The sequence below is a fragment of the Conger conger genome, chromosome 5 (genome assembly GCF_963514075.1).
Source record: "Conger conger chromosome 5, fConCon1.1, whole genome shotgun sequence".
Lineage (NCBI taxonomy): Eukaryota > Metazoa > Chordata > Actinopteri > Anguilliformes > Congridae > Conger > Conger conger.
The window spans coordinates 10,863,095-10,890,285 of record NC_083764.1 but is presented as its reverse complement, the minus strand read 5'-3'; the positions used below and the strand labels follow the sequence as shown (position 1 = coordinate 10,890,285).

The 27,191-nt window shown below is 43.6% G+C and overlaps 3 protein-coding genes across 9 annotated transcripts in view; 2 read left to right on the top strand and 1 right to left on the bottom strand.

Annotated features, from left to right (window-relative positions):
* The window catches only part of aig1 (androgen-induced 1 (H. sapiens)), a 36,858-nt gene extending 27,563 nt beyond the window's left edge, over positions 1-9,295 (top strand). For both annotated transcript variants that reach the window (XM_061242847.1, XM_061242848.1), the window contains exons 4-6: positions 3,187-3,302; positions 5,873-6,036; positions 8,189-9,295. In XM_061242847.1, coding sequence (XP_061098831.1) covers positions 3,187-3,302; positions 5,873-6,036; positions 8,189-8,223 — 315 coding nt within the window. In that variant the 3' untranslated portion in view covers positions 8,224-9,295. The remainder of the gene's footprint in view (positions 1-3,186; positions 3,303-5,872; positions 6,037-8,188) is intronic.
* adat2 (adenosine deaminase tRNA specific 2) lies at positions 896-20,305 on the bottom strand. Of its 4 annotated transcripts, none has more exons than XM_061242849.1 (6): positions 19,763-20,305; positions 19,585-19,689; positions 18,638-18,788; positions 15,905-16,011; positions 15,276-15,348; positions 896-960 (listed from the first exon to the last, which is right to left on the bottom strand). In XM_061242849.1, the coding sequence occupies exons 1-6, from the start codon at positions 19,847-19,849 to the stop codon at positions 914-916; spliced, it is 570 nt and encodes a 189-aa protein (XP_061098833.1). In that variant the 5' UTR covers positions 19,850-20,305; the 3' UTR covers positions 896-913. The 4 variants fall into 4 exon arrangements, with proteins under 4 accessions (XP_061098833.1, XP_061098836.1, XP_061098834.1 ...); XM_061242852.1 differs by lacking the exon at positions 896-960 and adding an exon at positions 9,297-9,750 and having other exon boundaries at positions 19,763-20,303; XM_061242850.1 differs by lacking the exon at positions 896-960 and adding an exon at positions 10,708-14,954 and having other exon boundaries at positions 19,763-20,300.
* pex3 (peroxisomal biogenesis factor 3) lies at positions 20,078-26,118 on the top strand. Of its 3 annotated transcripts, none has more exons than XM_061242843.1 (12): positions 20,078-20,329; positions 20,849-20,980; positions 21,098-21,179; positions 21,276-21,319; positions 21,426-21,547; positions 21,822-21,888; positions 22,257-22,311; positions 22,442-22,592; positions 22,968-23,038; positions 23,494-23,613; positions 23,905-24,001; positions 24,086-26,118. In XM_061242843.1, the coding sequence occupies exons 1-12, from the start codon at positions 20,257-20,259 to the stop codon at positions 24,167-24,169; spliced, it is 1,098 nt and encodes a 365-aa protein (XP_061098827.1). In that variant the 5' UTR covers positions 20,078-20,256; the 3' UTR covers positions 24,170-26,118. The 3 variants fall into 3 exon arrangements, with proteins under 3 accessions (XP_061098827.1, XP_061098829.1, XP_061098830.1); XM_061242845.1 differs by lacking the exon at positions 20,078-20,329 and adding an exon at positions 20,382-20,456; XM_061242846.1 differs by lacking the exon at positions 20,078-20,329 and adding an exon at positions 20,478-20,585.
* Positions 26,119-27,191: the final 1,073 nt, after the last annotated feature.

Genomic DNA, 27,191 nt, shown 5'->3' with positions numbered 1-27,191 from the left:
AATATTAGCTTGTTTTAAGTTGGTATGACAAGTGAAAATTCATTGGCAAATCGTGAAATGAGTCAAACTGTCAAACTGTCAGAAAAAGTAAGATTCTAAGTCTCAATATGAGACTATAATACTTGTTGAGACTTGCTTTTTTTTATGTTTTTGCAGAGTGGTCAGGATTTAGTCCCTGTGCCAGACTCCATTAATCTAAGCATGTAGGATCAGAAAATGACCATGGCTTTGTGTGTGCACTAAGTTTCCCAATATAACACATACATCGCTATCATGGTTGTGACACATTCGTTGGCACTATCTGCGGTTGCTTTGCGAGTGAATGCGTTTCTGAACTTGTCACACGTACGGCATACGTCAGACGTGAGAAGCTTAAGGTTTTGTGACTGCTGTATATGGAGCTGGCACACACGCTCCGTCCCTCCGGAGAGCACTTACATATGCATGAGCGCTTCCGAGCAGCCATTATCCTGATGGTTTTAAGGAAGTGGAGAAAGGCCCGGAGCCTCAACAGGAAAGGGATTTCTTTGCTCATTTGCACCGTGGAGACATTCGCTCGTGTGTCACGGAGGATATCGTTAATTCTGGAGCTGGTTCTGATATCCAGCTGCAGCAGAGCGCCAGTGCGCTATCCTGCTAAGACACCTCCCTCCCCCTGTCCCCCGCCAAACCCCCCCCCCCCCCCCCCGTCTGCCGTTAGGTAATCATCTCCAAGAATCAATCCTAAGGAGTCACCTTAATCAACCGTGGAAGATTTAATCTGTTTCTGAGTGTGTCTGAGACAGGCAATTACCCAGGTCTGTTGATCTTTAAGCAGTATGTAGAGGAGGGGACTGAGGGTGGGGAGGGGAGGTCCAAGGGGGAAAGGGTGATGGTTGTGGCTGGGGGTTGGTCAGGTAATTGTAGATCCGCTTCATAATAAAAACAAAAATGCAGCCATCTTGTCAAGGCCCATCTCTCCTGGGGGAAAACAGAAATGAATAGGTACTGTTGCTTGAAATTACACATGGGACTCCACACACAGCCACATTTCTTCATTTTTCCCCCTTTTTTTATATTTCTCTAAGGGGCCAAACACATCTTATGTATGTTTACAGTCAGCTTTCAACAACCAGCCATTGGATTAGTCAGAAATGAAATGACAAAACAAATGACAAATACAGCGTTTCCCCTTATGATAGATGGAATACTTTGCACAATACTTGCAAAGAGTAGATTTTTCCAACTGATAGTATTGCTGGATATCGTCTAAGGCGTTAAGAAAGAGGGGTGATAGAAGAAGAGTGCAGCTGTGTGGCCCTGTAGAACAAGCTTCAGAGAGCTGTGAGTGAAGCACTCCTGTACAGGAGACTCAGCTTAAGATGGCAGCTTTCCAGTAAAATGGGGATTAGCACTACTTCAGAGCGTCAAGCTGTTGTGGCTCACTCTTACTGGAAGCTTACCCCCACAGGCTTTCTTGAGAGTCTGTCTGCAGTATTTGTGGTAATCTAAATAAAGCAATATCCATATTGGGTTTTCCACTAAACATTTAAAATATGTGTTTTACCCTACTGCTATAATTCTGTGTTCAGACAGATTACAAGTGAAATACTGTATTGCTACTTCCATTTCTAGTGTTCCCATTTAACGTGTATGTCGTAATGGCCTTATCGCGCTGATTGAGGTGAGAAGGAGCTGTTCTCTTGTTTCATGGCCTAGGAAGAGCATCATCTGGTGACACACATCTGTACATGCAGATACAGATAAATACACCAAAAGATACTGCCATACCTCTACTTCCAAAGGCCTTATAGAATTAAATTAAAAAATGAAATAGGACCTACACAATTAGCACTAGAAACACACACACACACACACAATTAGCACTGTGTGACCATCATACAATATTGCTACTAAAATCTATCTAACTGTTCTCTAAAATGCTCAGTAAATAGCCAATAAATTAATTTGTGGTCATTTAGACATAGTCAGCTATGAATCGTTTGCACAGATTTACATGATTTTATACTCTTTATTTTATAAACAATATTTCATCGTAGGCATGTCCATGATATGCAATTATCCAACTACAGGTATTCACACTAAGTACTGGCTACGGTGAATGAATGAATTGTATGTTTCCTATAGCAGATGAACTGGAAAATGTCTGACCAACAGACAACAGCCCTGCAAATCTTAAATTCCCTACTCTCTGGATGTATCACGTAGCTATTATTATCGTTTTTTAATCGAGTAAATTCCTGTGTTGGACAGCCATGTTATTCTGGAAAAGACAGGTGGTTTATGGGATAGAAAGTACATGAGTCATATGTGTCGATTAAAAAAGAAGGCAGATTTTTTGGGAAATGTCGCGTGCGTCATTCGGTGGGATATGGCGGCTCCCGCTGTACAGCAGGACGAATGCGGTGGGTGTATGTCCGCAGCATGAGGCCACCCCGTACTGTAATTATAATACCGTAAAAATAATGTTACACCATGACCCACTGAGTAAACATTCAAGCAATTTATAGCTAATGGGGTTTTATTTTCGACACAGCCTGATTTTATAAACACGGTTGCCTAACCTTCTGAATAGTAGCCTCTCACATATTCTAGGTGCAAACAAACGTTGGACATCTCGTAAAAAATCGAAACACTGGAACGCATCGGAAAACAAGCACAACGTCAGGAGGCAAAGCAAGCAGATTACTGAATTATTGAACAACGGTAAATGTCAAGGGTCCAACGGAAGCTAAATAAGATTAAAGCAGCAGGGTTTCTAATCAGACGGCAGAAGCGCTGAGGAGCCCACACATCGTCTGCGTGATAGTGTTTACAACCTCCCATGTTTCTGTGAAACCATTCATAATGATAATGATAGGATGCTCTTCTGAAAGCAGAATGCAGGGGCCAGCCCCATAGGCTGGTGTGACCTCTTTAGCCACTCGATCAACCAGTTAGCAGTCCCTTTTCTCAATCTCTCCAGTTGATTGTATCAGGTAAATGTAAATGCAGAATTAGAACATAAATGTATATGTTATAATGGATGAACAATGCATGTCCAAAATGTATGGTGTGTGGGTAATCTAACTCAAAATCTTATTGTTTTCTTAGTATGTACAACTTATTACCAGATTTAAACTTACTAAGGTATCATTATATTGCTGTTCTCACATGGCTAATTACAGGTTTCTTTCATGTTTCTAGCACACCACAGTGCTTCCCTTCATCTTAATTGAGATGAGAACGACACACCACCAGTATCCCAGCAGGTTCTGCGGACTGCTTGCGGTGTGCACCTTCGCAGTGGGATATGTTCTATGGTAGGATCTATTCTCTCATACACTCTATTACACACATGCTGAAAGACAGGTTTTAGTAAGCAATGAAGAAAATGCTATTGTTCATCTACATGTCAAAATGCTTTGATTATTTTAGATGACATAATCTTTGCACACCTTACTTCTTTATACAGTTAATTGTTTTCCTGAAGCAATTTATGTTAAGTGTCTTGGGTGGATAGATAGTTTCCCACTTGACATTTGAGGGAAAACTTATGTCCAAGTAAGCATTCACACTAGGTGGTCATATGCTGCTAACTTTAGTTTAAGGGCATTTCCCTTTATCCTGTGCATTGTAATGGATAGTAGGGATATACTGGAAAAAGTCATCTTTGTACAGCTACCAATATACGTAACTAGCGAGCTACAATAGTTAGTTGGTCCAAACAGTCGGAATAACATCATTTCAGAGGTCATAGCCTTTGACGAGTGACTGGTTTTTATGGCCAAGTGTTTCATACATAGAGCTGGCTTTATGCTTTAGCCAGCTCTTGAACCCCCCCAATCCCAACCTCAAAATGCAGTCATCTGCTTAAACTGGAGCTAACCCAGCCTGGTGGTACACAAAGAAGCGCTGAAAAAGTCACCTGGAGCAATGGAGGAGCTTGGCGTATCTCTTTCAGCCGTAATCCTCGCAGAATGAAGAGGATTAAATGAAACAAATCCCCCGGGACTGGTGAATTCGTCTCGCTCTGCAGAAGGGGAAAATACCAGGAGTTTGGTAAATCCACAGGCTGCTTTACATGGGGATTATGGAGCCGGAATATTCCTGAAAGAGCTGACGAGTTCAGGCGCGGCAGCCGTTGTAGTCACAGACGTTCCTGACCTGGGTGCAATCCCCTGAGCGTCAGGCTGCTTTATTTTACTCACACGGATGTCAACAGCAGGGTTTGAGACTGTCACACACCATTAAACCTGAGGAAATATAGGCAACTGAGCCTAAATGGACAGGACTTTCTAACCATTGTGATTATTTAAAAATGTCCTTGTTAAAATGAGCACAGCACCTATGGGAGTTATACATGGTGAAATTAAATGCATATAGTTTTTACTCCTGTTAAGACTATGTTAATTAATCTCTGTGTGACTGCAGTGTGTGACTGCAGTGTGTGTTCTGTGACTGCTATGTGTGCTCTGTGTGACTGCTATGTGTGCTCTGTGTGACTGCAGTGTGTGCTCTGTGTGACTGCAGTGTGCCCTCTGTGTGACTGCAGTGTGCTCTGTGTGTGACTGCAGTGTGCCCTCTGTGTGACCGCAGTGTGTGCTCTGTGTGACTGCAGTGTGCTCTGTGTGACTGCAGTGTGTGACTGCAGTGTGTGACTGCAGTGTGCTCTGTGTGACTGCACTGTACCCTCTGTGTGACTGCAGTGTGTGCTCTGTGTGACTGCACTGTGCCCTCTGTGTGACTGCAGTGTCTGCTCTGTCTGACTGCACTGTGCCCTTTGTGTGACTGCTGTGTGTGCTCTGTGTGACTGCAGTGTGTGACTGCAGTGTGCCCTGTGTGACTGCAGTGTGTGACTGCTGTGTGTGTTCTGTGTGACTGCAGTGTGTGATTGCAGTGTGCCCTCTGTGTGACTGTAGTGTGTGACTGCAGTGTGCCCTGTGTGACTGCAGTGTGTGACTGCAGTGTGTGCTCTGTGACTGCTGTGTGCTCTGTGTGACTGCAGTGTGTGACTGCAGTGTGCCCTCTGTGTGACTGCAGTGTGTGATTGAAGTGTGAACTCTCTGTGACTGCAGTGTGTGACTGCAGTGTGTGCTCTGTGTGACTGCAGTGTGTGACTGCAGTGTGTGCTCTGTGACTGCTGTGTGCTCTGTGTGACTGCAGTGTGCCCTCTGTATGACTGCAGTGTGTGACTGCAGTGTGTGCTCTGTGACTGCTGTGTGCTCTGTGTGACTGCAGTGTGTGACTGCAGTGTGCCCTCTGTGTGACTGCAGTGTGCTCTGTGTGACTGCAGTGTGTGACTGCAGTGTGCCCTCTGTGTGACTGCAGTGTGTGACTGCAGTGTGCCCTCTGTGTGACTGCAGTGTGTGACTGCAGTGTGCCCTCTGTGTGACTGCAGTGTGTGACTGCAGTGTGCCCTCTGTGTGACTGCAGTGTGCTCTGTGTGACTGCAGTGTGTGACTGCAGTGTGCCCTCTGTGTGACTGCAGTGTGTGATTGCAGTGTGCCCTCTGTGTGACTGCAGTGTGTGACTGCAGTGTGCCCTCTGTGTGACTGCAGTGTGTGACTGCAGTGTGCACTCTCTGTGGCTGCAGTGTGCGCTCTGTGTGACTGCAGTGTGTGACTGCAGTGCGCTCTGTGTGACTGCAGTGTGTGACTGCAGTGCCCTCTGTGTGACTGCAGTGTGCTCTGTGTGACTGCTGTGTGCTCTGTGTGACTGCAGTGTGTGACTGCAGTGTGCCCTGTGTGACTGTAGTGTGACTGCAGTGTGCACTCTGTGTGGCTGCAGTGTGTGACTGCAGTGTGCCCTCTGTGTGACTGCAGTGTGTGAATGCAGTGTGCTCTGTGTGACTGCAGTGTGTGACTGCAGTGTGCCCTCTGCTTGCTCTCAGGATGTGCTGGGTTCATCATGTCACCGGGGTGTGGGTCTACCCTCTACTGGAGCACATCGGCCCCGCTGCCAGGGTGATGTTCTTCTCCTCGCTGACCGCCCTGATCAACGTCTTCTACGTCCTGGGGGAGATACTCAACGGCTACATCTGGGACTGCTCAAAATGTACGCCTTTGTCTCTGGCAGTTTCTGCAAAACACTGCAACACTGCAAAAAAAAGTTGATCTTAAGTGTCTTAGTCTTGTACTAAGGTGCAAAATCTTTCTCTCAACTTTAAAATATTAGCTTGCTTTAAGTGACTGCTTGCTTGACAAGTGAATTCTTCGTGCCCCATTGGCAAATCCTGAAATGAGTCAAACACTTTCACTTCATTGCTAATTCTTTTTTTTTTTTTTAGCGAACGAAAGTAACAGAGACAAGATTTTACATCTAAATATACTGTAAGACTAAAATACTTGAGATGTACTTTTGTTTTGGGGGGGGGGGGGTTTGCAGAGAGAGTAGTGCTTAAAGCGGTGCAGAGGTCCCATGTTGGTATCTATTCCTCTAGATCTGCTTAGCCTTCTCTGCGCTAGCAGCAGGCTTCACACTCTCTGGCTATTTGCATTAGAAATGCAGACAGCAAGGTCCGTGGGAGTGGAGCAACCTGCGGCAGGGAGTAACAGATGGGAGCGGGGTGATAAGCGCCTCGACTGCAGCAGACACCGAATGCCTTTCCACCTCCCACCTGTTTGACACGGGCCCCGCAAATCGCCGGGAGCGCTCTCCGCGCACGTTCGGCTCGCAGCGCGCTCCGCTCCGCACCCCCATCGGCCATTTCACCAATCTCTCTCGCCAAATCAGGTCACACCGAGGGCACGAGTGTCACACCGCAACGGTCAATATAGGCTAATCCCGCCCCCTCACCTTGGGCCAAAACAAACCCTGCGTTATGAACTGGGCCCTAAAGAGAACGGTTGAGAATTAACGGGATTGTTCACTTTCTGGGGTTTTCTGATATACAGTACTGTGCAGAAGTCTTAGGCACCCTTGACTTTATTTTTATATATATGGGTGGTCACAAAAAATATTGATTTGATTCAGTTTTTAACTATTCTGCCAAATTACTTAAATGTAATGTAAAATGTATCGTATGTTTATTTAGGACCTTTCATTGAATTACTTTTTAAAGAATCTTACCTGTACAGAATATTATCTAGGTGCCTAGGACTTTTGCCGAGTACTGTATATTTTTATGGGTTTTTTTTTTTTTTTCAGTTTTACTGCATATTTTCGACTGGCCCAGACAATGTTACTGCATGCTTTTGTGTGTGTTGAACGATATCCTAGATATTTATAGAAGTTCCTGCCAGCATCATAGTGACTGTAAGGACAAGCAGCGGTTTGTGGTCTAAAGCAAGAACATGCACTTGAAGTACACTGCAAAAAAAAAGAGTCTAATTCTGTTTTTGCCTTGTAATGAGATTTAAAATATTTTTTGTTTTCTCTCAGGTAGACAATATTTGCTTGTTTTAAGTCACTGTTTTTTTTCACATTATTATTTGCTCTGTCTTTGAATTCTTCATTATCTACCGAAGGGTTAGTTTTAATGGCCACGTGTCTACACTTTTACCAATTGGAAGCTTATTGATTCACCGCAGTCTTTAATATGATGAATGTTATACCCGTTTCTACATAATCATTTGCAATATAGCGCAACAAGCACACTGGGACTATGAAACGTTTATTCTGCATGGCATTCATAGCTATTTTTGACATAATGTGGCTCAAGAGGGTAATCATGAAAACACGAAAAGCATCCAATTAAGAAAAACGAACAGCCTAAAATTCTGGGATTGCAACTGTGGTTGGAACGAAAACCAGCATACACAGGGGTCCCCAGGACCAAGCTTGAGAACGACTGCTTTACACCACAAACCTCCCTAATTGCCCCTGTACCAGTCGTTCTAAGTCTGGCTGGTCATCAGAAACTTAATCTGCAAGTGTCTAAAATATCCTTCATTGTACATAAAAAGCTGTCTGGGCCAATCAAATACACACAAAAACCACTAACCATATAACATTCAGTTATGTCTGTCAACTAATTCCATCACTAAATGGTGCAAGAGTTCACGGACATTCTGCCACATATGTATGTTTGAAACCATAGCCCCTTGTTCTGTAGCAGACCGTGTCTGTTGACTTAGAGCTACACTCCCTGTTTTTTATGGCAGAGTTTTTTAAAAGTAAAGTTTTTTAAAATTTGATTTCAGAATTAGGCAACCGGTTTTGCTTAAAGAACAGTCAGCTTTAACATGTCCGTCTCTTATGTTTCCAGGTGTTCTGGACTCAGACAAACCCAAAGCAGACTGAAACCCTGGACAGAAGAGGAAGTGTCCGTTTACTGTGCTAAGCTCTCAGCACAAACCAGCCACTCGCGAAGCCACAAAAACAGAAGCATATCCAGGACCTGAGAAAAGAAATCTTGTATAAATAGCTGGGAGAACCATTTCTTTCTTTTTTCTTTTTTTTTTTAAAGAAGCTAAGCACTACTTTGCCAGCAGAACTCCTGATTGGATCGTTATGACTGTAACCAAGAACTTCTGAAAGCCTGAAAATTACCAGTGAGAAATTACTGTGAGCACTCCCATCAATGACACTTATCGCTAAGGCAAAGGTCTAGATATTCAAGAATTAATCTTTTATCACCTTGTTAACATATTCTGAAGTCCCAACTATGATTTTAAAGCCTAATTTCTTATACTGTTTATCTCATGTTACATTATCTTCTTTCTTTTTTTAGGGGAAAGATTTTGATCTTAAGATGCTCACATGCAGCATTCTGGTAGCCAAGGCTTTCTCTTGGTTAATTTTTTTGTTCTGCCTGCAATGGAAAGCTTTTGATCAAAGCTGTTTCCCCTCACAGGAAGATCAATAGCAGCCTTTTCTTGAGTTAGATAGTGTTCTTTGCAGCTGTAACGTGGGGTGCAATTCATTCTGGAACATTCTACAACAGCCAGACTCTGGGAGTAGCTGCTAATTCAATGCTGCTTTATCTTTATCTAAATTACAGTGTTCGATTACCATAGTTTTACTACTGAGGTCATAATGGATGGTCTTCCAATAAAAAGGCGTTAAGTTATGTACATTCAGGTAAGTGATGAGTAACCAGACAATCAGACAAGCTGAGGCAGTGAATTAACTTTCATTGGAGGCTTTTTCCCTAAGGGCAGCCGGAAATCTCTGAGGAATGAACCATTGTTAACCATCAGTTTTACGATACAGTTAAAATGTGATGTTTGATGATTAAGAGGTCTTCTTGAAGAAACCGGTAAGCATGTGTGAAACGGCTCCTCAGCGATAGTGTTTGGTTGGATGTGACAAGCACATAGCAAGTAAATGTCCTCATGAGGCTCTGTATAAACAATGGTAGAGCCAAACGAAACTTTGGTTTGTTTGTTTATTCTTTCACGGAACAATCTTAGGCCGACCTTTTAATGTTGCCACCTCTTGTGAATGAAGAGAGAAAGTGTGTGGAGCTCCATGTGTTCTAGCCGTTAGAAAATGCGCTAACCACAAGTGCAGCCTTTAGCATAGACATTGCAGAGAGACTCGAACCTGGGCCTGAGATTCCAGTGTTAGTTTAACCCTTCTGGATGTTGGGTGGTAAGGTGGGTGAAGCCAGCAAAAGCTCCTTGGGTTTCTGCTTTAACTCCACGCAAAAACAGGCAGGTCCCTAGCGTCTCCCAGTAGTAATTAGTTAGCCATACATCACTCCTCCAATCAGCGCCAGCTCTCCAGTAGCACAGTCTGGCGGCTGTGAGGACACTGGCTCATGGTGAGCACATCGCAGAGAACTCTTTGCGCGGATGCTGGTGGCCCAGTGGTGACCTCACTGTCCTTTCAAAATGGAGGGAAAAGAGAAAGAACAAGAAAGGCTGTGTTGTAGGGGTTTCACCACAGCGCCCACCCCTTTATTCCTGCAGCCCAACAGAGTCTCCCAGGGGTGGGAGGGGCAGCTATTGAATTAAAGAGGAAAAATCACTCCCCTTGTGATTTACTGTTTGTGCCTTATTTTCTCTGGCATTTTCTGCCCGGCAACAGACACAGGTTGAGCCCAAACATAACAATTCCTTTTCGCTGCTCAGAGCAAGCTTTTAACGAGACACACGCCTTCCAACCCAGCAAAGGAACACCCAGTTTACACAGCGGTGCAGTATATGCACACCGTCTATGGGCTACACACAGCATTCATTATTAATGACTGATTACAGTTGTGTGCAAAACTCTGGGCTCTTATTTTATATAATAAAAATGGAGATGTCACTGAAAATTTATGTTTGGAAATCTCACATTGGCTCTTTAGAATGGACACAATAATGCAGAAGACAAAAAAGAAATATTAAAATATCTAAGACCAAATTTACACTTACTGAGCACTTTATTAGGAACACTTTATCTAATCAGCCATGTTGCAGCAGTGCAATGCATAAATTCATTCAACAGTCTCCAGAGTTTGCTCAGAATGGTGCAAAGAGCAAAAAGTGAATCCAGTGAGCAGCAGTTCTGCAGAAAGAAACGCCTTGTTAATGAGAAACGCCAGCAGAGGAGAAGGGCCAGACTGGTCAAAGCTGACAGGAAGGTGACAATAACTAATATTTTTAATCTATAATGTAGACACACTACTGTATATATAAAAATAATAACACATCAAGAGCACAATTCATATTCAAGGAATTGTAATACAGTTAATTATAAAAAATAAATAATAAAAAATATCCTTCCCACATTTCGGCAGAGTAAATATCCTTGTAAACTGAAAAGCAGAGCGAACAGCACACCTGCACAGCACGGACAACACTGTAGGCGGGGGGGGGGGGCGGGCCTGTACAATCCCATTAACACATATTACACTGAGAACAAACCTGTCCACGCAAGACCACAACACCCCCTTCCCCAAGCTCTCCCTGTGCATCTAACTCATCCCAGAATGATCTCTCCGAGAAAAACCAGAGACACCATGATCTAGTTATTGGTGTCTTCTGGTCCCTGTCAGATCGGTTACCATAAATGCAAAATGAAATGTTTCTTATGTTTTGCAGAATGAATGGCGTCTTTGAACCGAACCAGAAATAGGTACATGACACGTTCTGTTTTTTCATCCTGCCACAAAACGATATCTGGCATATTAAGTTGCTCAAGACATCTTTTTTTTTTGCTAAAATTGAGTGTGTGCGCGCGCGCGTGTATGTGTGTGTGTGTGTGTCTGCAGACACTTCCTGTCAGCCTGATAACCAGAGAATGACACTTCATAGAGTTCTCATTAACACTTTAGGTACCCCTTGTGGAGGTGACAAATTGAATACATTTTGAAGGATGTGCTTGCATACATTTGCATAGTGATGAGGAAAAGCACATTTTTGTTGCCAGGGGTCTGTGATGCAGCTCTTCCAGTTCTTAGGGAATAAGGAACGTGCAATACAAACGCAAAGCCAATCAAAGTACACAAAATGTGGGAGCAGAATATTTTTAGTCTGGCCGCAAATCACACAAAACCCCCCTTAATCTCATCTCCCAAAGTTCTAAAAATCTAATGTGTTACATTTCTATAAAGTTTGAAGCTGTCATTTGCCTGGCTTTGATAGGTTGATCACTACAGCACAATGCAATACAGAACAAGCAAACTGAAATATACTTTCATCACTTTTCATCAATGGTTTGTTATGTCCAAAGTTTAACGGACTGTTTTGGGTTATACCTGCAATTTATTCTCCCAATGTCTATTTTTACACAAGTGTAGTAAAGGGAGATTCTGTGTGAATTTATAATAAAAGAATAAATAAAAATACCTGTAACCTTTCCTGAAGGATTAATGCCCCACAAATGTTCTAAAATGACTACTTTAATCACAAGTTTCTCAAAAGCTATTTGTGACCCAAATCTCAAATATGAATGAAATATCCTTCCAAAATAGGAAGTTGTTTCTTTCTGGAAAACATTTCAGATTTCCCTGAAGTTAAGTATTTATTTTGGCCAAATCGACATAGAATGCCCCCAAGATAAAATAAACTAGCGATTCCAAATCTTGGACAATTGATTAAAACAAACAGAATGCAAACCCGAACACAGTTTACACTGAACCTCATGCTTATTTTCAAGTAAAACATTTCCTGTGCATTTTCGACTTACTGTATACACATAGGACAATAACCGAGGGGGTTGCGGCATAGCACAAGAACCCTGACCTTTTCCACAGCGATCTGGAGATGACCCGACGATAGCCTGATGGAAATCGCACGGCTCTGTTGTACGGCCATCAAGCTACACTGTCCTGATAAGGAGTGGCCATCTGGCGGGAGGCGAGAGGCGAGAGGTCAAAGTGAAAGGCGGAGTGGCCCCTTTAGAGCTGGAGGCCTGGTGGCCGGCCTCACAGTGCATTGCGTGTTGCGTGTCGGGTGTCACGTGTGTGACAGACCTCAATGAGGTCTCTATCTGTTGAATGAGGTGTGCTTTAGTGAACAGGAACAGGGCTGGGAGCACAGTGCGATGAGCATCTGCATCTGCATCTCTGCATGACACCAGTCTAAAAACTTGACCGCCTCTGTAGTCCATTCAGACCGCACCGGCTTTGTGAGGCCCGGTTGCTAGGGCAAAGTGAACAATGTCACTATACAGTCGTACACTATACACATACAGTCATATAAGCAGGTCCCTGGTTTGCGTTACTTCATATGGGATAACCCCATGATTATAGTGCAGTGCTTACAAGTCGTAGATGCACAATTTTCTACAAGGCCAAATGGAAATGTGCACACCAGGACTGCCCAACTGGAGACCCGGAGGTCCACCCTCCTGTAGGTTTTCATTTCAGACTGAGTTTGGCACATCTGTTTCTACTAATTAGCAGCTTGAAGAGATCCCTATCTGTTGAATGAGGTGCGCTTTATTGGAGTGAACAGGAACAGGGTTGGGCGGCCCTGGTGTACACAGAGTGCTGAAAAGCCCTCAAATTTATGCGTGTGTGGGGGGGGGGCTGTTTTGAGCTAGCCTTTGTGCCTCAGCACTCCAATCCACACAATAGTAAAACACATCAGGTGGTCGAGTAATGAGCGATCTCTGGTTGCAAACCAGAAGGTCGCAGATTCAAATCACAAGACGAGGACCGTCGTCGCGGGACACCTGAACCACCATGAACACCCAGTCGCATACGGGTCAGCGGTGCCCGCCTGCGTGCCCAAACCGGCGGGTGGGAGTTATTAATTCAGCCAATGCTGAGTCAGCGGCTGAGGTCATCACCAGAGGGGAAACCTGGGCGGGGGAGCCGGTGTTCTGTGGTGCGGCCATTTTACGTCAATCCCCACTTCAGCACAGAGGCTCTAAGTGTTGCACGTACGGGGCGGGCAGGGAGGGCGGCTGAAATCTGGCACGCGGCGTGAACATGAAAGGGAACGTGGGAGTCCGGTTTGAGGGGGGCCGAGGGCGCTGCGGGTGGTTTGGGGTTATTTTACGACTCTGCGCACCTTCCTTTCTCTCCTCCCGTGACGTGCGTCAGCGTACGACACAGCCGCGTGGCGGGAGGGGCGGCCTAGCGACGCCGGGCTCGTTTCTACTCTGAGCCTCCCGGCTTCCGGCTTCTCACCCAGATTTCTCAACATTGCAGCATCTCAAATCAGAGCTAATCACGCGGGCTACCCGCTATCTGTGCGGTTACATTTCTGCTGAAGGCATCTAGATTTTACAGCACAAGCAAAATATGTTATTTTCCTTTGTGTCATTTTTTTTCCCCCCCACATGGAAAAGTGACCAAAATGGTGTTTGGGAGGGGAAAACATGACAAAATGGAAAACACAAGATTTCAATGTTTCAACTGGACCCAAACTCCACTCTAGCTTCATCAGACTGAATTTCTTTAGGAATACCTGGTATTTACCATCAGGCAAATCATCCTGCAATGTCCTGTTCACTGTACAAGATATTTCAGACTTATGCAGGACAAATACAGATATCATACATGCAAATGATTTCCCATTTCCTAGTCCACACAAATAGCACACACACACACACACATATTCTCAGCAAGGCTAAGGACATGAATATCCGACAAGAAAGAAATATGTTAATGGAACTATCACTGATCTGTACAAAGGAAAATATTTCCAGTCTGCCTAAATAACATAAATAATGGGCTTTATCATCAAGACCCTGTGCACATTGTCTGATATGTAGCCCTCTCCCAGGAAGATCTCCTTTCTGTTTCACACACATGAACACCCAGTTCTGGGCCAGCTCCACAACCAATGCAAACCCAGGAAAACGGGGAGAGAGAGAGTAGACGGATCATTCGTCAAACTGCTACTAATCCGCCCGACGGGCTGTCAAAGGAATGACAGACCGCGCCCGTTCCGTCACAGGAATCAAACCGCCATTCCAACAATCTGTGCACGCACCTGTACCGTTACCAGGGGAAACGTAGGAAGCCCGAGCCCGGCATCAGGGTCAAACGAGGACGCGGGAGAAGGCCAGAGGCGAATCCACAACGATCCAGCACCCTGCCAATTTCTGTCAGAACCACTACACCAATAAAGCCGATGCTCTCTTCAGCTATTCTCCCACTGCCTTACAGGAAAACCCACAGAGAAGAGAGGTTCGCGTACTGTACAGCACGGCTCTGTACAAAAGCCTCCTTCAGCCCCATAATCAAATTAAAATCACGGCAAATTAGATCAGTAAATGTTTATACTATATATTACGCACTGAAATTATGTGGGCAGGACAAATGATAGAAGTTGGCATGACACACAAAATGCAGCAATCACAATTACAAAAAAAAAAAACTACTTTCACAGTTATTATAGGATACATTCTTGCAACACAGATTAAATACAACAGAGGGCCTTAAAGGGTTTTTCTTAAAAGAATTATGAAGAGTCCTTTGTGCATATCAAGTTAAATGAGAGGAGTTTTTCCAGTTCATTTCAAAGAAGGCAGTCTCCGAGCTGCATGGACATTTGCCATCGCTGTTGACCTTATTGCTTAGTGACTGGAGCCCCCTGGTGGACACACACAGAACTTTCTTCAGTCTTTTCTTGCTTTGGGCTTCGGGGCTAAAAACAATGGCAAATATGCATACGTGCATTTAATACACATGTGTAACTGCAAAACAAATGAGCATTTTCATTACAGCATGCTTAGGAATTGTTTTTAAGGACACTATTAAATATATAATGAAAGCAGTTTCTCTTTCATGGCAGACATTGAACACAACCAAAAATATTATAACAGTACATAGAATTTCTTTATTTAAAGTTCAGGATGAAGTTAAGCTGTGGTTAGATTAACTTGATGCCTTACGTGCAGTGCACTGATGAACTATATCATGAATATAGTATTAGTCAACAGAAACCATAGTAATAAAAGGCTTTTACCATTGGGGTTTTCCTGCTTGTAAAACGATTTCAGCAACTCCACAGCCTCCTCGGATCTGAAGCCTGATATGCACTGAAAGAAAATATGCCATATCAGATTTAATATTTTACTGCATTCTAGATGTGCTGTGTCCATCTGATTATCCACATACATGCCTCTTATGTATAAAGTTATGCAAAAGTTCATCCTGAGCATTCCGTTATTGATAAATCAAGGGAAAATTCTACAAGACAACACAGTACAACATTCCTAAAATGCTCTGACAGAAAGACTAACACAGCTGTTCAAACATCAATGCTTTTTTTCCCCAGGTGCAAAATGTGTCAATCAAGAGATAACCCCAGTGAAATGGTCCCCAGTACAAACAAACACTGAAGACATGGGATGAGTTGGAAATAACCACAGACAACTCAAAGCATAATGTAACTGCTCAGGCTACTCACAATGACACTAAACAATTTGCCCAGGTACAACTACAGTTAGTCAGAAATTGATGACCCCTCAGGATTAGTAAATCTGAGTACTAGAGCAGGGATAATTACATGTACAGTGTGCAGGCTGTTGTAGGCACACTGGTCTCCCACATGAACACCTGATACCAGTTGGAGAGGCAGACCGGACCCCATACCTTGAACGGAGCTCCAGTGCGTGGCAGCTCATCCCCCGGAACATTCAGCACTGATCCACATCCGCCAAACCGCTCGTTTCTGCATCCGTAGACCACCAGCGGGATGTCCAGCTCACAGTTAAGGCATCCAGACTTTATGAAGACCAATAACCCAATTGTTTCTATATTATTTTACCAAAATGACACTGAGGTAAGTGGACATCGATAGTTTAGCTAATATTACTAATATTCTTAATGAGTATGCTAGGCCCTGGATTGTGAGGCTGCCCGGGGCAATGACCCAGCCCAGCGTAGGTTATGCTGGATATACCAGGCATCTCAGCTCAGGTGGACAACAGTCCAAAAAACTGTCCTTATTAGATGCCATTATTAGATTTGATGAGGTGACCTTCCTTCTTTTCAGATCTGAAGCGATTCACCCAGGGGCTCTGCTGGGTCATCAGAAGGGGAGGGTGACTGAGAGGGTGAGCAGAAACTGCTTTTTTGACACGAGAACTCGAGTCTAAGGCACTTTCCTGCTATTTAAGCAGCATGTCCATGGAGCTCACATGGAATGGTTTTACCATAAGTGAGAACACAGCACATTGAAGTGCAAGTAGGATCTGGCCAGAACTGCCCGCTTCCGCCTGAAGTCGACGCGGACACCGGAGCACTGTGGGTAATGTAGGAGGAAGAGGGAAAACTGAATGCCAAGTGGACCAGGGTCAGACAAAAGACACGCATTCCTGATAGAGGCCAAACGACCGCAGGGCTATTATTGGAACAGACATGTAATGCAGAAGAAAAACTGAACTTCAGGAGGAGTACATGAGTGCTAGGCCATGCTATATTCAGAACATGATACATACGCAGTTTGAGGAGCCTTCTCGATAAAAATCTACAGATCAGACCAAGGAGCTCCAGAAATGGAGAGCTCAGCATTATCTGCCCAATATGCTATCTATGGCATCCCACAAACCACCTCCACAGATGCCCTGCACTGGGTTTCAGTGCTGCTCCCATATGCGTAACCTTCAATATCCTCCTGATGGAGGATTTCAAACGCGTGTCTCAAAAGGAAAATAAATACATCGTAAATACCTTGAGAAATGTAATGCAGCAATTACGAACTTTTTCCATTCCATTGGATTTAACCATGGAATTACAATAGACTTCAGACAGCTGGTGAAATGTTGAATTAAAAATAAGGTACTTAATTAAAGAATGTGCTTTCTTTTTGAGCGCTTAACCAATGCGTTTTGCATAAACATAATTACCCAAATTATCCTGCTGTCACTAGCACAAATGCTTGTTCAGTCAGTGTAGGCAAGAATATTTGTTTTGCCACATAGTTTTTAAATGAGTTTTAATTTTTATGGTCCATTCAAATTCTTCATCTCTTAGCCATGGCGTCTCACACATTCACTGGGCACTCAATCTCCATGTCTGCTCAATCATAATCAATTAACTAAATGAATATTCAGGTTTTTACTAAATTTTTCTCATTATTCCCACTTAGAAATATGACATGTGCTTCTGCTTGCCTGCCCCCAACAACCACATTTGCTAAAGCTGAACATCTGTGATTATAATTAACATTAATCCAATGCAAATTTACACAAATGCAAGACTGCAGTTTACTTGCATGGCACTAATATTGATAATTGCAAATAAATTAAATTAGACTTTCTTCTTGTTTTTGGTACAGGTTATTAAAATTAATAGTAAAGATGACTGTTTGGCTCACCCAGATAAGACACCGGTAAAGTGTGGATATCTATGTCTGGTATGGAATGTTCTGGCATGCTAAGGATACCAGACCGTGCCAGTGTTGACTAGGGCTGGCAGACAACAGCCCGTAGGGTTGCACAAGGAGTTTGGGTTTCAGGTGCTGGGCTTGTCCATGTAATTACAATCTCCTCTGGGCTATCTGACACCCTATCAGTCTGTCTGCACTGACTGAGTATGAAGGGTATCCCTGCAGTGAATGACTGTGCAGTTCTTCTGGACTAGTGGACTAGACAAGTGATTGGCAGAATGTTGCATCAGGGAAGAACACATAGACTCTTGTGGATTAATGAAGGAGGTTGCAGCAATATACTCTGTATAGGAATACTTTACTCACTGCCATTCAGAAGGTGCGCGTATGCAGACTAAAATCAGGAATCGAGTCCAGTAATTTTCCAGAGGGGGAAAAGTATAGGCCCAAGAGTGACAGCAAATGCAAGAAGTGCAGGATTGACTGAACAACCCTATTGAGCATTAAATCAATTATATAAACTTTAACAAACCTACCAGCCTGAGCATTAAACAGCTTTAACTGAACAATGCAAATAACCACAGGCTCTGAGACAAGACGTTACACATGATCAGACACTAGGGCTAGAGAGCGGCAGGGTGGAGAGCCGTGGTGCAGTGTAAAAAGGTGGGTCTCCGGTCGGCATTGGAAGACAGTACGACGGGAAGCTCATTCCACTGTGGAAGGGCCTGCTAACGTGACCAGGAAGTTTACATTTCCAGCTAAGTCCAACTGGAATGGTTCAAGAGGGTTTCGGGTGTGTTTTTCAACATTTAGCTGGTCTGCGGCTGGTCAAGTTGGTCTCTAGCTCGCTCGTCTAGCTAAACTAGTGGACTAGCTAACTACATAGGCAGGTCGTCTGGTGTCGAAAAACACATCTAAAAGTGGACAAAAGGATAGCTTACAGCAGGTTGGCCCGTTTAGGTTGGGATTCTTCTTTTAATGTAGTAGGATACTCAGGAGGCGTAAAGCACCAGCGCACATGATGCAGGGCTCCACAGTCACGTAGAGGACGGTTTCCTTAAACACCTCCCTGGAGTCCCTGTCCGCCTGGTGACACCAGAGCAGGACCTGGTCCAGAGCCACCATCTCTGCATGTCGAGTGGCCTGGGGCACATACAGTAAAGAAGGAAATAATAATGACCTGTCGGGGAAAATTAGCTTTAAATGAAAAATATGTTACGCTTGTTTCTCTTGTTCAGGAGACCCCTTTTCTCTTAAAAGTTGTTCGAATGTGATGCGAATAGTTTTCTCGGAGACCCCCTTTATTTCGCATAACAGTAATTTAGCTAACATCATGTGCATGCGTTTTGACACATGCATTGAGCCAATCAACAGATAATTATACATCCATATGTGCCAAGATAAATTATAATAATTTATGACTATTATTTGCAAACATGAATTACCCATTATATTTCTGATAACTTGCAAAACTAAAAGTTTGGCTTGTCAGCTGAATATTGCTCACCAAAATAAGCACATAATACGAATGTATATTTGTAACAACAAATGTATCATTCAGAAATGAATCTATAATCATTTTAATGGTAGTGCTCTGGTAACAATCACGCGACAACAAACAATAATACACTTGGGAATGTTCTGGGTCAAGTGTTGCACTAGTGAAAAAGCTGATGTCATAAGGCTTCCCGAGTTATTTAACTTCCCATAATGACAAGAAGCCAGTTGTTAGGGCCTGGATTCTGTCTTGGTTTACAGCAAATCGTTTGTTGTTGGATTATGGCAAAATAACAGTGAAGTCACAGGAAAGATGGTCACGGATCAACAGCCTATTGCTAGCAAACTCCACATTGGTTTACTTAACTTTGTCAGATTGTGATGATCGAGCCTGGCCAATGTGGTAGTCTCCTGATAACCTCGAAATAATTCGAATACTTACATTTTTTGTTTCATTCACTTCATTTCTCCCTCTGCCGAGGACCTCGTTGTTGTACACCATGAGACATCCAACAGGCACTTCCCCGTTCTCCAAAGCCTCTTTCGCCTAGAAGAATATTAAAAGGTTGCTGTTGTTACCAATTAACTCCCGCTGTTCGCATTGTTGATCAATCTCTTACCATGTCAAAAGCTTTTTGCATCCAGTGTTCGATCTCTTCTGAAGATGGTAGAAAAGCGTTTTTGTTATCCTCGGATTCTGTCCCCATAGTTAGCTGACGTTAGTTATCGTTATAACAACTGATATCAAAGTTTCCCGTGGTAAATATTCACTTGCAAGATAATCGTACCCAGCATACTGGGTCACTTACTAAACTTTCTTACTAAATTATTTCTGACAAATCTTTCATTTGTTACAGGGGTTACGTTTTAAAAAATATTCGGAACTGTTTGTCTTCTGGAAAACCAGTGGGGAAGATAAAGAGTACAGGACAGTTCAGGCAGTTCAGGCGATAGCAGAATTACAGATCAATCGAAAAGCTCTTTACAGTTATTTAGCCTGGCTAACGTTAGCTTCCCGAGTAGTTCATATCATGCGCAACTGTGTCAAATAGGAAAACCTCAAAAAAGCTTCTGCAGTTTTTATTCTACATTTGACATCTGCTGTAGGTCTGAAATGTTGTTGTCCACGTGGAATTTCCTCAAGCGTCATAAAAGAAAATTTATATTCGCCGGGGCTTTCGTCGGAGGTAAGTGGCTAGTTAGCTAGCATTAACTTGCTCCTTAGCTAAGCTAGCTTCATGTCCATGCTGGCTTGCTTGTTTGTGGTCCATGGTACTCTGGTAGCCAGGTGCAACATGCCGTAGCTGCTGGGCTGTCAGTATTTGGTGCTAACCTTGCTGCATTAGCTAACGCTAGTTAATAGATACGTAATGACAGCTGGTTAACTGATATGACTTCTTCACATCCAGGATAGCGTTACCTTTGAACGTTACCTTTACCATAGTACGGGAATGCGACTTGCTAAATAGCTAGCAAATGCTAACTAGACAGCTGTTGGTTTCTAGGTGGCGAGTTTTGTCATTTAATAAAATTTCACCATTTGTCGTCATGCAGCTGGCTTGTAGGTGGTTTAGATTAGCGGTTAACGTCCGATAGCCAGTGTAGTTTGTAAGATGTGTGATGGCTAGCTGTGTCCTACGCATGTACATGAACATTGTCGTGGGATTAGTACAGTAATAATCCATATTCGACTTTCGTTCTTCAAGGTGTGTATATTTTGGGCAAGTATGCACAGTGGAAAATCAGAGAGATACAAGAGCGCGAAGCAGCGGAGTACATCGCCCAAGCAAGACGTCAGTATCACTTCGAAAGTAACCAGAGAACGTGTAACATGACAGGTATTAGAAACATTATTTCCCCTACCGGAAGAACTCGTCTTTCCATTATACTATAAAGAACTGGGGTCGCGGCATTCTTCTGCATTCAGGCATAACATGAAAGTTTTTGCATTCCAGTTTTATCGATGCTCCCCACTCTGAGAGAAGCCATCATACAAAATCTAAACTCAGAGAGCCTCACGACACTACTTAAGAACAGGTGAGTCGATTACATATGATGCAAAGCCATATTCAATGTTAGTCAAAGGATTGGAATAGATGCTTATTATTTTTTATTATTTTTTCTCATTTGTAGGCCAGCCAACAAGCTGGAGATCTGGGAGGACCTGAAGATAATAAGTGAGTTACAAACTTTTTTCCCCACCTCGCTAATAATTTGCTTTTGTCACCATCTACATTATTTGTGAATAATATTTATGAAATAATCTTTATGGCCTTCCACCAGGTTTCACAAGAAGCATAGTGGCTGTGTACAGCACATGCATGTTGATAGTCCTTCTCCGTGTCCAACTCAACATCATCGGTGGTTACCTGTACTTGGATAACTCCATCAGCAAGAATGGAATGGTACGTCCCCGGTGTACATTATTCAGCTGTGACAGTTTGTCAGAACTAGTAAATGGTAAAATGGTAAATGGTTGGCATTAATATAGCGCCTTTATCCAAAGCGCTGTTCAATTGATGCTTCTCATTCACCCATTCATACACACCGATGGCGATTGGCTGCCATGCAAGGCACGGCCAGCTCGTCAGGAGCATTTTAGGGGTTAGGCGTCTTGCTCAGGGACACTTCGAACTAGTGAGTCCATACTGGTGGCTCATTGGGTTGTGTCTCTTGCAGACCCCCCAGGCTCCCCCTGATGTCCAACAGCAGTACCTCTCCAGCATCCAGCATCTCCTGGGGGACGGTGAGTGACCTCTTTGGGTTTTCACGCTCAATCATGCACCATGGAGTGCTGGGAGTATGCAGATTTTCATTCCAGCCAATCGCCACTCCTGCTGATTTCACTAATTAACATACCTTCAACCAGAGAGGAAAGAACTAATTGGTGAAGGCGTCCGGTGTAGTGGTTGATATGAAAACAAGCATATTCTTGGCCCTCCATGGCACATTATCAAATACCACTGTACTAGAGGTTGGGGTGGCTATGACTAGGAACCTGCAAAATTGCAATCTAATTTGAATTTGCATCAGATAGTATAATACTTCACTTCACTCAATATCAGGGACTTTGACTTTGCTCTGTATTTTTACCCTGTTGTGTCTTCTCTGAAGGGTTACATGAGCTAATGACTGTGGTGAAGCAGGCCGTACGTGAAGTCCTGGGCGGGTGAGTCCCATTCCTTATAACCTGAGGTGGAAGGTGGTTGAGATCACAGTATCCCAGCTCAGGTGTTGAATGTGGGATCAGATCTGAAGGTAACCAGCGTGTCTCTGGTCTCTGGTCTCTGGATCCACAGGGTCTCGTTGAAACAGAGCCTATCACTGCAGGAGCTGGAGCAGCACCTGGACCAGGTCCGGGCACACGTGGAGGAGGGCTGCATGGCCTCCCCCCGCAAGCCTCTGTCCTGCTACATGATGTCGGACGAGGAGACCACACTGGCTTCCCAGGTAACAGCCTGTTTGGGGGAAGGCCTCCCTGCTCCCCCACAGACACCCATAGCCCTTAATGGCCATATAGTGCATTCCCAGACCTGACCTTTCATCTCTTGTATGCTGCTGGAGGTGATGAACATTAATGTTCATGCATTTGACCATTACTCGCTTATGAGGTCATGTCCTTGTATTTACGGTCTTGATCCATTGCAGATGATGGTGCATTAACTGTAATGCACTTAACCGTCCTTTATTTTCTGATGCCGTAGTCTCATGTTTACGGTCCTGGTCTTTAAGCTATTGTATGTGGTTTTAGATGATTAACAGCGGCTATAATGCTTTGGAGCTTTCCTCATCTGACAGCTGATCTAATTTGTTGTTTTCGCACAGGCCTGTGGTCTGACGGAGAATGATGTCGCCACGATAAAGCTGCTGAATGAGACCAGAGATATGCTGGAAAGGTGAGTCAGACGTTTCTGATTCTGATGCTTGAGTGCATTTGTAGCCCAACCCTGTTCCTGGAGGTCTACCTTCCTGTAGGTTTTCCCTCCAAACATAACAAAGCACACCTCTTTCAACAGCTAGAGCAGGGCTGCCCAACCCTGTTCCTGGAGATCTACCGTTATGTAGGTTTTCACTCCAACCATAACAAAGCACACCTCATTCAAGAGCTAGCAATGCTCATGAGTAGAATCAGATGTGCCGCATTAGGGTTACAATGGAAGTCTCCAGGATGGAAGATTTCCAGGAATATGGGTTGGGCAGACCTGCTCTAGAGTCTCCTCCTACGTGCTTTTATGGTTTATTATCAGTTGCGCAATAATGGCAGCGCATTTGAAAGCAGATGGTGGCGGAGTTTGCTGCCACTCCAGGTGGAAGACACGTCCGTTATTGAGCCTGTCCCTTTGGTCCCCAGCCCTGACTTCCACACCGTTCTTCACACCTGCCTGAGCAGAGGTTTCAGCCGTTTCCTGGACAACATGGCCGAGTTCTTCCGCCCCCAGCAAGGAGACGCCGCCCACAGCACGCTTGATAGGTCAGAGCTTCCGCCTGTCATACTTCTCTTGATGCCATGAGTGACCTCCATTCAGTACCTAGGATGTATTACTGCACTACAGTGTTTATGCTGAATACTCTATGGTTGTCACAATATGTTGTGAAGTCAGACTCAATGCTGTCACTGAATATTAAGGGAGTTATGTCACGTGATGAATTGTTTATAAATACAATGTTTTTTACAGAAGGGAAATCTAGTGTGTAACTGGATTTGTCACTTTTTGAAAACCCAGTATAAACTGTTAATTCATGATGTTTTTCTCTCTTGCAGCCTAAGTCACGTCAGTCTCCCGCTTGCCAAAATTATCCCCATTGTCAATGGACAAATAAACTCAATATGCAGCGAGATACCAAGTCACTTTGTTCAGGTAACACGCCTTGTGTAATAGATGTCGAAGTCTGCCGGTACAGTAAGTGTTGAATTTCTAAGCCTCTCGTGTTGCACTGTGCAGGACCTGCTGATGATCGAACAGGTGAAGGAGTTTTCCGCAAACGTGTACGAAGCGTTCAGCGCCCCGAACGAACGGCAGAAATGACCACCGGGCCCCGGCAACAGCGAAGGGCGGGAAACGGGCGTGTCCGTAACATTCCTGACCGGTCTCCTCAACACGGGGCAGGGCCTTCTGTGATTTACGCTTTTGGGTAAAATTCGGAAAACCTGCTTTGTGGGGACATTCAAGGCAAAGACCCATTGGACCTCCTGGCCCTCACTGTAGATTTGGTTGAAGTTACCATGTCATGCCCTTGGATAGAGGAATGTCCTCTGCAGAGTGGTGCCTCTAAACGGCTGATGTCACCGGCTGGGTGGAGACCCCCATGCTGAAGGTACACTGAATACAGAGAACCCTTCTGCCCTGTTTTGTGTTCTTTTTTTATTACTGTTATTTTGGAACCAGGACACACTTCAGATGTTCAGTAAAGCTTACCTTCCTGATGTTGGTCCTCGCCTCATAATGGCTAGCTGCTAGCTCTGCTGCTTTTGTCGTTTGCGGAAACAGACACCAGAAAGCTACTTTCCTATTCCCCCACAGGCGGTGTTCGTATACACTACAGCGCTGTTTCTCAACTCCAGTCCTCGGGACCCGCTTGACAGACGTTTTTGTTGTAACCAGAAACTCACGCCTGATCAAGGACATTCTTGGTGGTTTGATTGGTCTGGGCATTAAATCAGGTGTGTGAGTTCCTGGTTGCAACAAAAGCCTTCTGGCAAGCGGGTCCCAAGGCCTGGAGTTGATAAACACTGCACTACAGCATTCTGTGGAGTGGTTCAGGTGTTGAATCTGCCGTGGTGCTAGGCTGCTGTGATGGGATCTGGTTGAATTTGCGCATCATTTGCACACATTGTTAATGCTGCGTGTTGATTTTTGACACGTTAAGCTCAGCTAGTCAACCTAGGACCACTGGTATAACATCTTCTACCATGACGTACAGTAAGTATATTTGATGTAAGTTGTACGTTGGTATAGAGCATTGTGTAGAACATCTATCTTTTCGTACAGCCTTTTGACTTTTCCTTGATATTAGCCTCGCTACACATCAGTTGCGCTATATCTGCCAGTCTGAGATGGGGTGTATTGTCATGGAATGAAAAAGCATGATTAGCCCCTGCGAATGGTTTCCATTTGTTACTGGATGAGGTCAGTTGGCAAGTTTTCATTTTTTCCCCTGCATTTCTTACTGTGGCTGTCATTATGTAAGAGAGGTTTCTTGCAGCAGTTAAATCTGTTAGCATTCTGTGATGCACTGCATTACAAATTCCTTCAGGCATTGATTTTGAGCTTCTTTTTTTTAAACATGTGAAAGTACATTTTAGCATAATATGATGTATTGAATATGAATAAAAACCAGATTTCAATGAGAATCTTAGTTACATTTCTGAAATATGAATGCATGTTTCAGAAAAATAGAAGGAACATGATGATTATGTCACAGATATGTACATCTGTTGTTTTAAAACGTGTCACTTTTCTTTAGCTTTCATATTAGCTCATGTTATTTGACACAATAAACCCACCTTCAGTAAGAATACCTTCAAAATAATAATTTTTTTGGTTTTATCGTTCTATGTTTTCAGGCATGACTGACATGACAGTGCAAATTTCGTAAAGAGCAGTGATCCTCGCTCCTGGTCTTGGAGAGCCACAGGGTGTGCTGGCTTTTGTTGTTACTCTGCACTTAATTGATCAATTAAAAACATGAATTGCACAGTGAACTCGCCTCACCTGGTTTCTTGGGTCTGAGTCGGTTGCTGATATTAAGGTGAAAACCAAAACCAGCACACCCTGCGGCTCTCCAGGACCAGGAGTGAGGACCACTGGCCTAGTGTATGGAAAGTCGAGGGGGTCTCAGTCATGCTTACAAGGCCTCATTCAATAAAAGGAGCTTAATATCACCCCAAATAGAATGTGGAAAAATGCATATGATATTTCACCGATTATTGTTTGTAATTGGTGCCTGTAATTAATAAATATTCCATTTTAAACTACATCCTGTTTTTCTTCAGCAATTTTGCGATTAAAACCAACTCTGACTTGAACTAACTTGAACTTTCACACGTAAGCGGTACAGTATGTTGTTGTTTAAAGGTACAATGGGTAATTTTGGACTTCTAACGGTCAAGAGAAGAATTGCAGCAACAAACATGCTCAAACCACAACATTGTTTGTCCCACCCCTTCTCTGTGAACGTGCTGACGTTGAAACGCCATTGGCTGTGGCAATTAGAACCAATTTTCAACCAATGAGCTTGAATTACTGTACAGCTATACGATGTTTTGGTACAGAGTGCCGGCCTGTCAACTGCATATTTTGACTATTAACACCGGCAGAGGGCGAGTCAACATGTCAGTGTGTGTTTTTCAAGAATAGGAAGGGATTTACAATGGTCTTGTAACAGTGTTTTAACATAGAAATCTTCCCAATTGCACCTTTAACTTTGATGCATGCAGTATATGAGTGAAGCCATAATGTAGCCATGCACCGATGCACAAACACGCAGGCCATGTACTAAGTAATTGCTTCTGCTGTTGTTGCTCCTACTTTTTCACATACCACAAGACAATCGGCTGCGCACTTGTGACCTTTCTCGGTTATCAGCGTTCGTTGCTCAACAGCGTGCAGCTGCTTCTCACTGTCAGGAGGAACATTGTGAAAGTTTCACGGACTTTTAATATTTGACTCATAATGGAGTAGCATGAAGCAACTGAAATCAGTTTTTTACTTTTACTTCACAGATATGACAACCAAGTAAAATATAAATGGCAACCACAAATGCAGTTGTAAGATGGTTGCTTAGTTTCACTATGAATATACCTCCAAAGGATAATGCCTTTCTACCTGTATGACCTGGATGTTCAACTGTGGAGGGTTTGTCCAACAAATTAGCCCATAATTACAATACCTTAGTTAAAATAAGTAGTTATGCTTTGTTCAGAAAATGTTACATAATCAGCAATACTGTGCTCTCAAAATGTTTATTTATCAGAAGACACTGCATAGGGGAGAAATATGGCAAATTAATATTTTGAATTGGTCAGGTCTGAAGTCTCAGACAAAGATG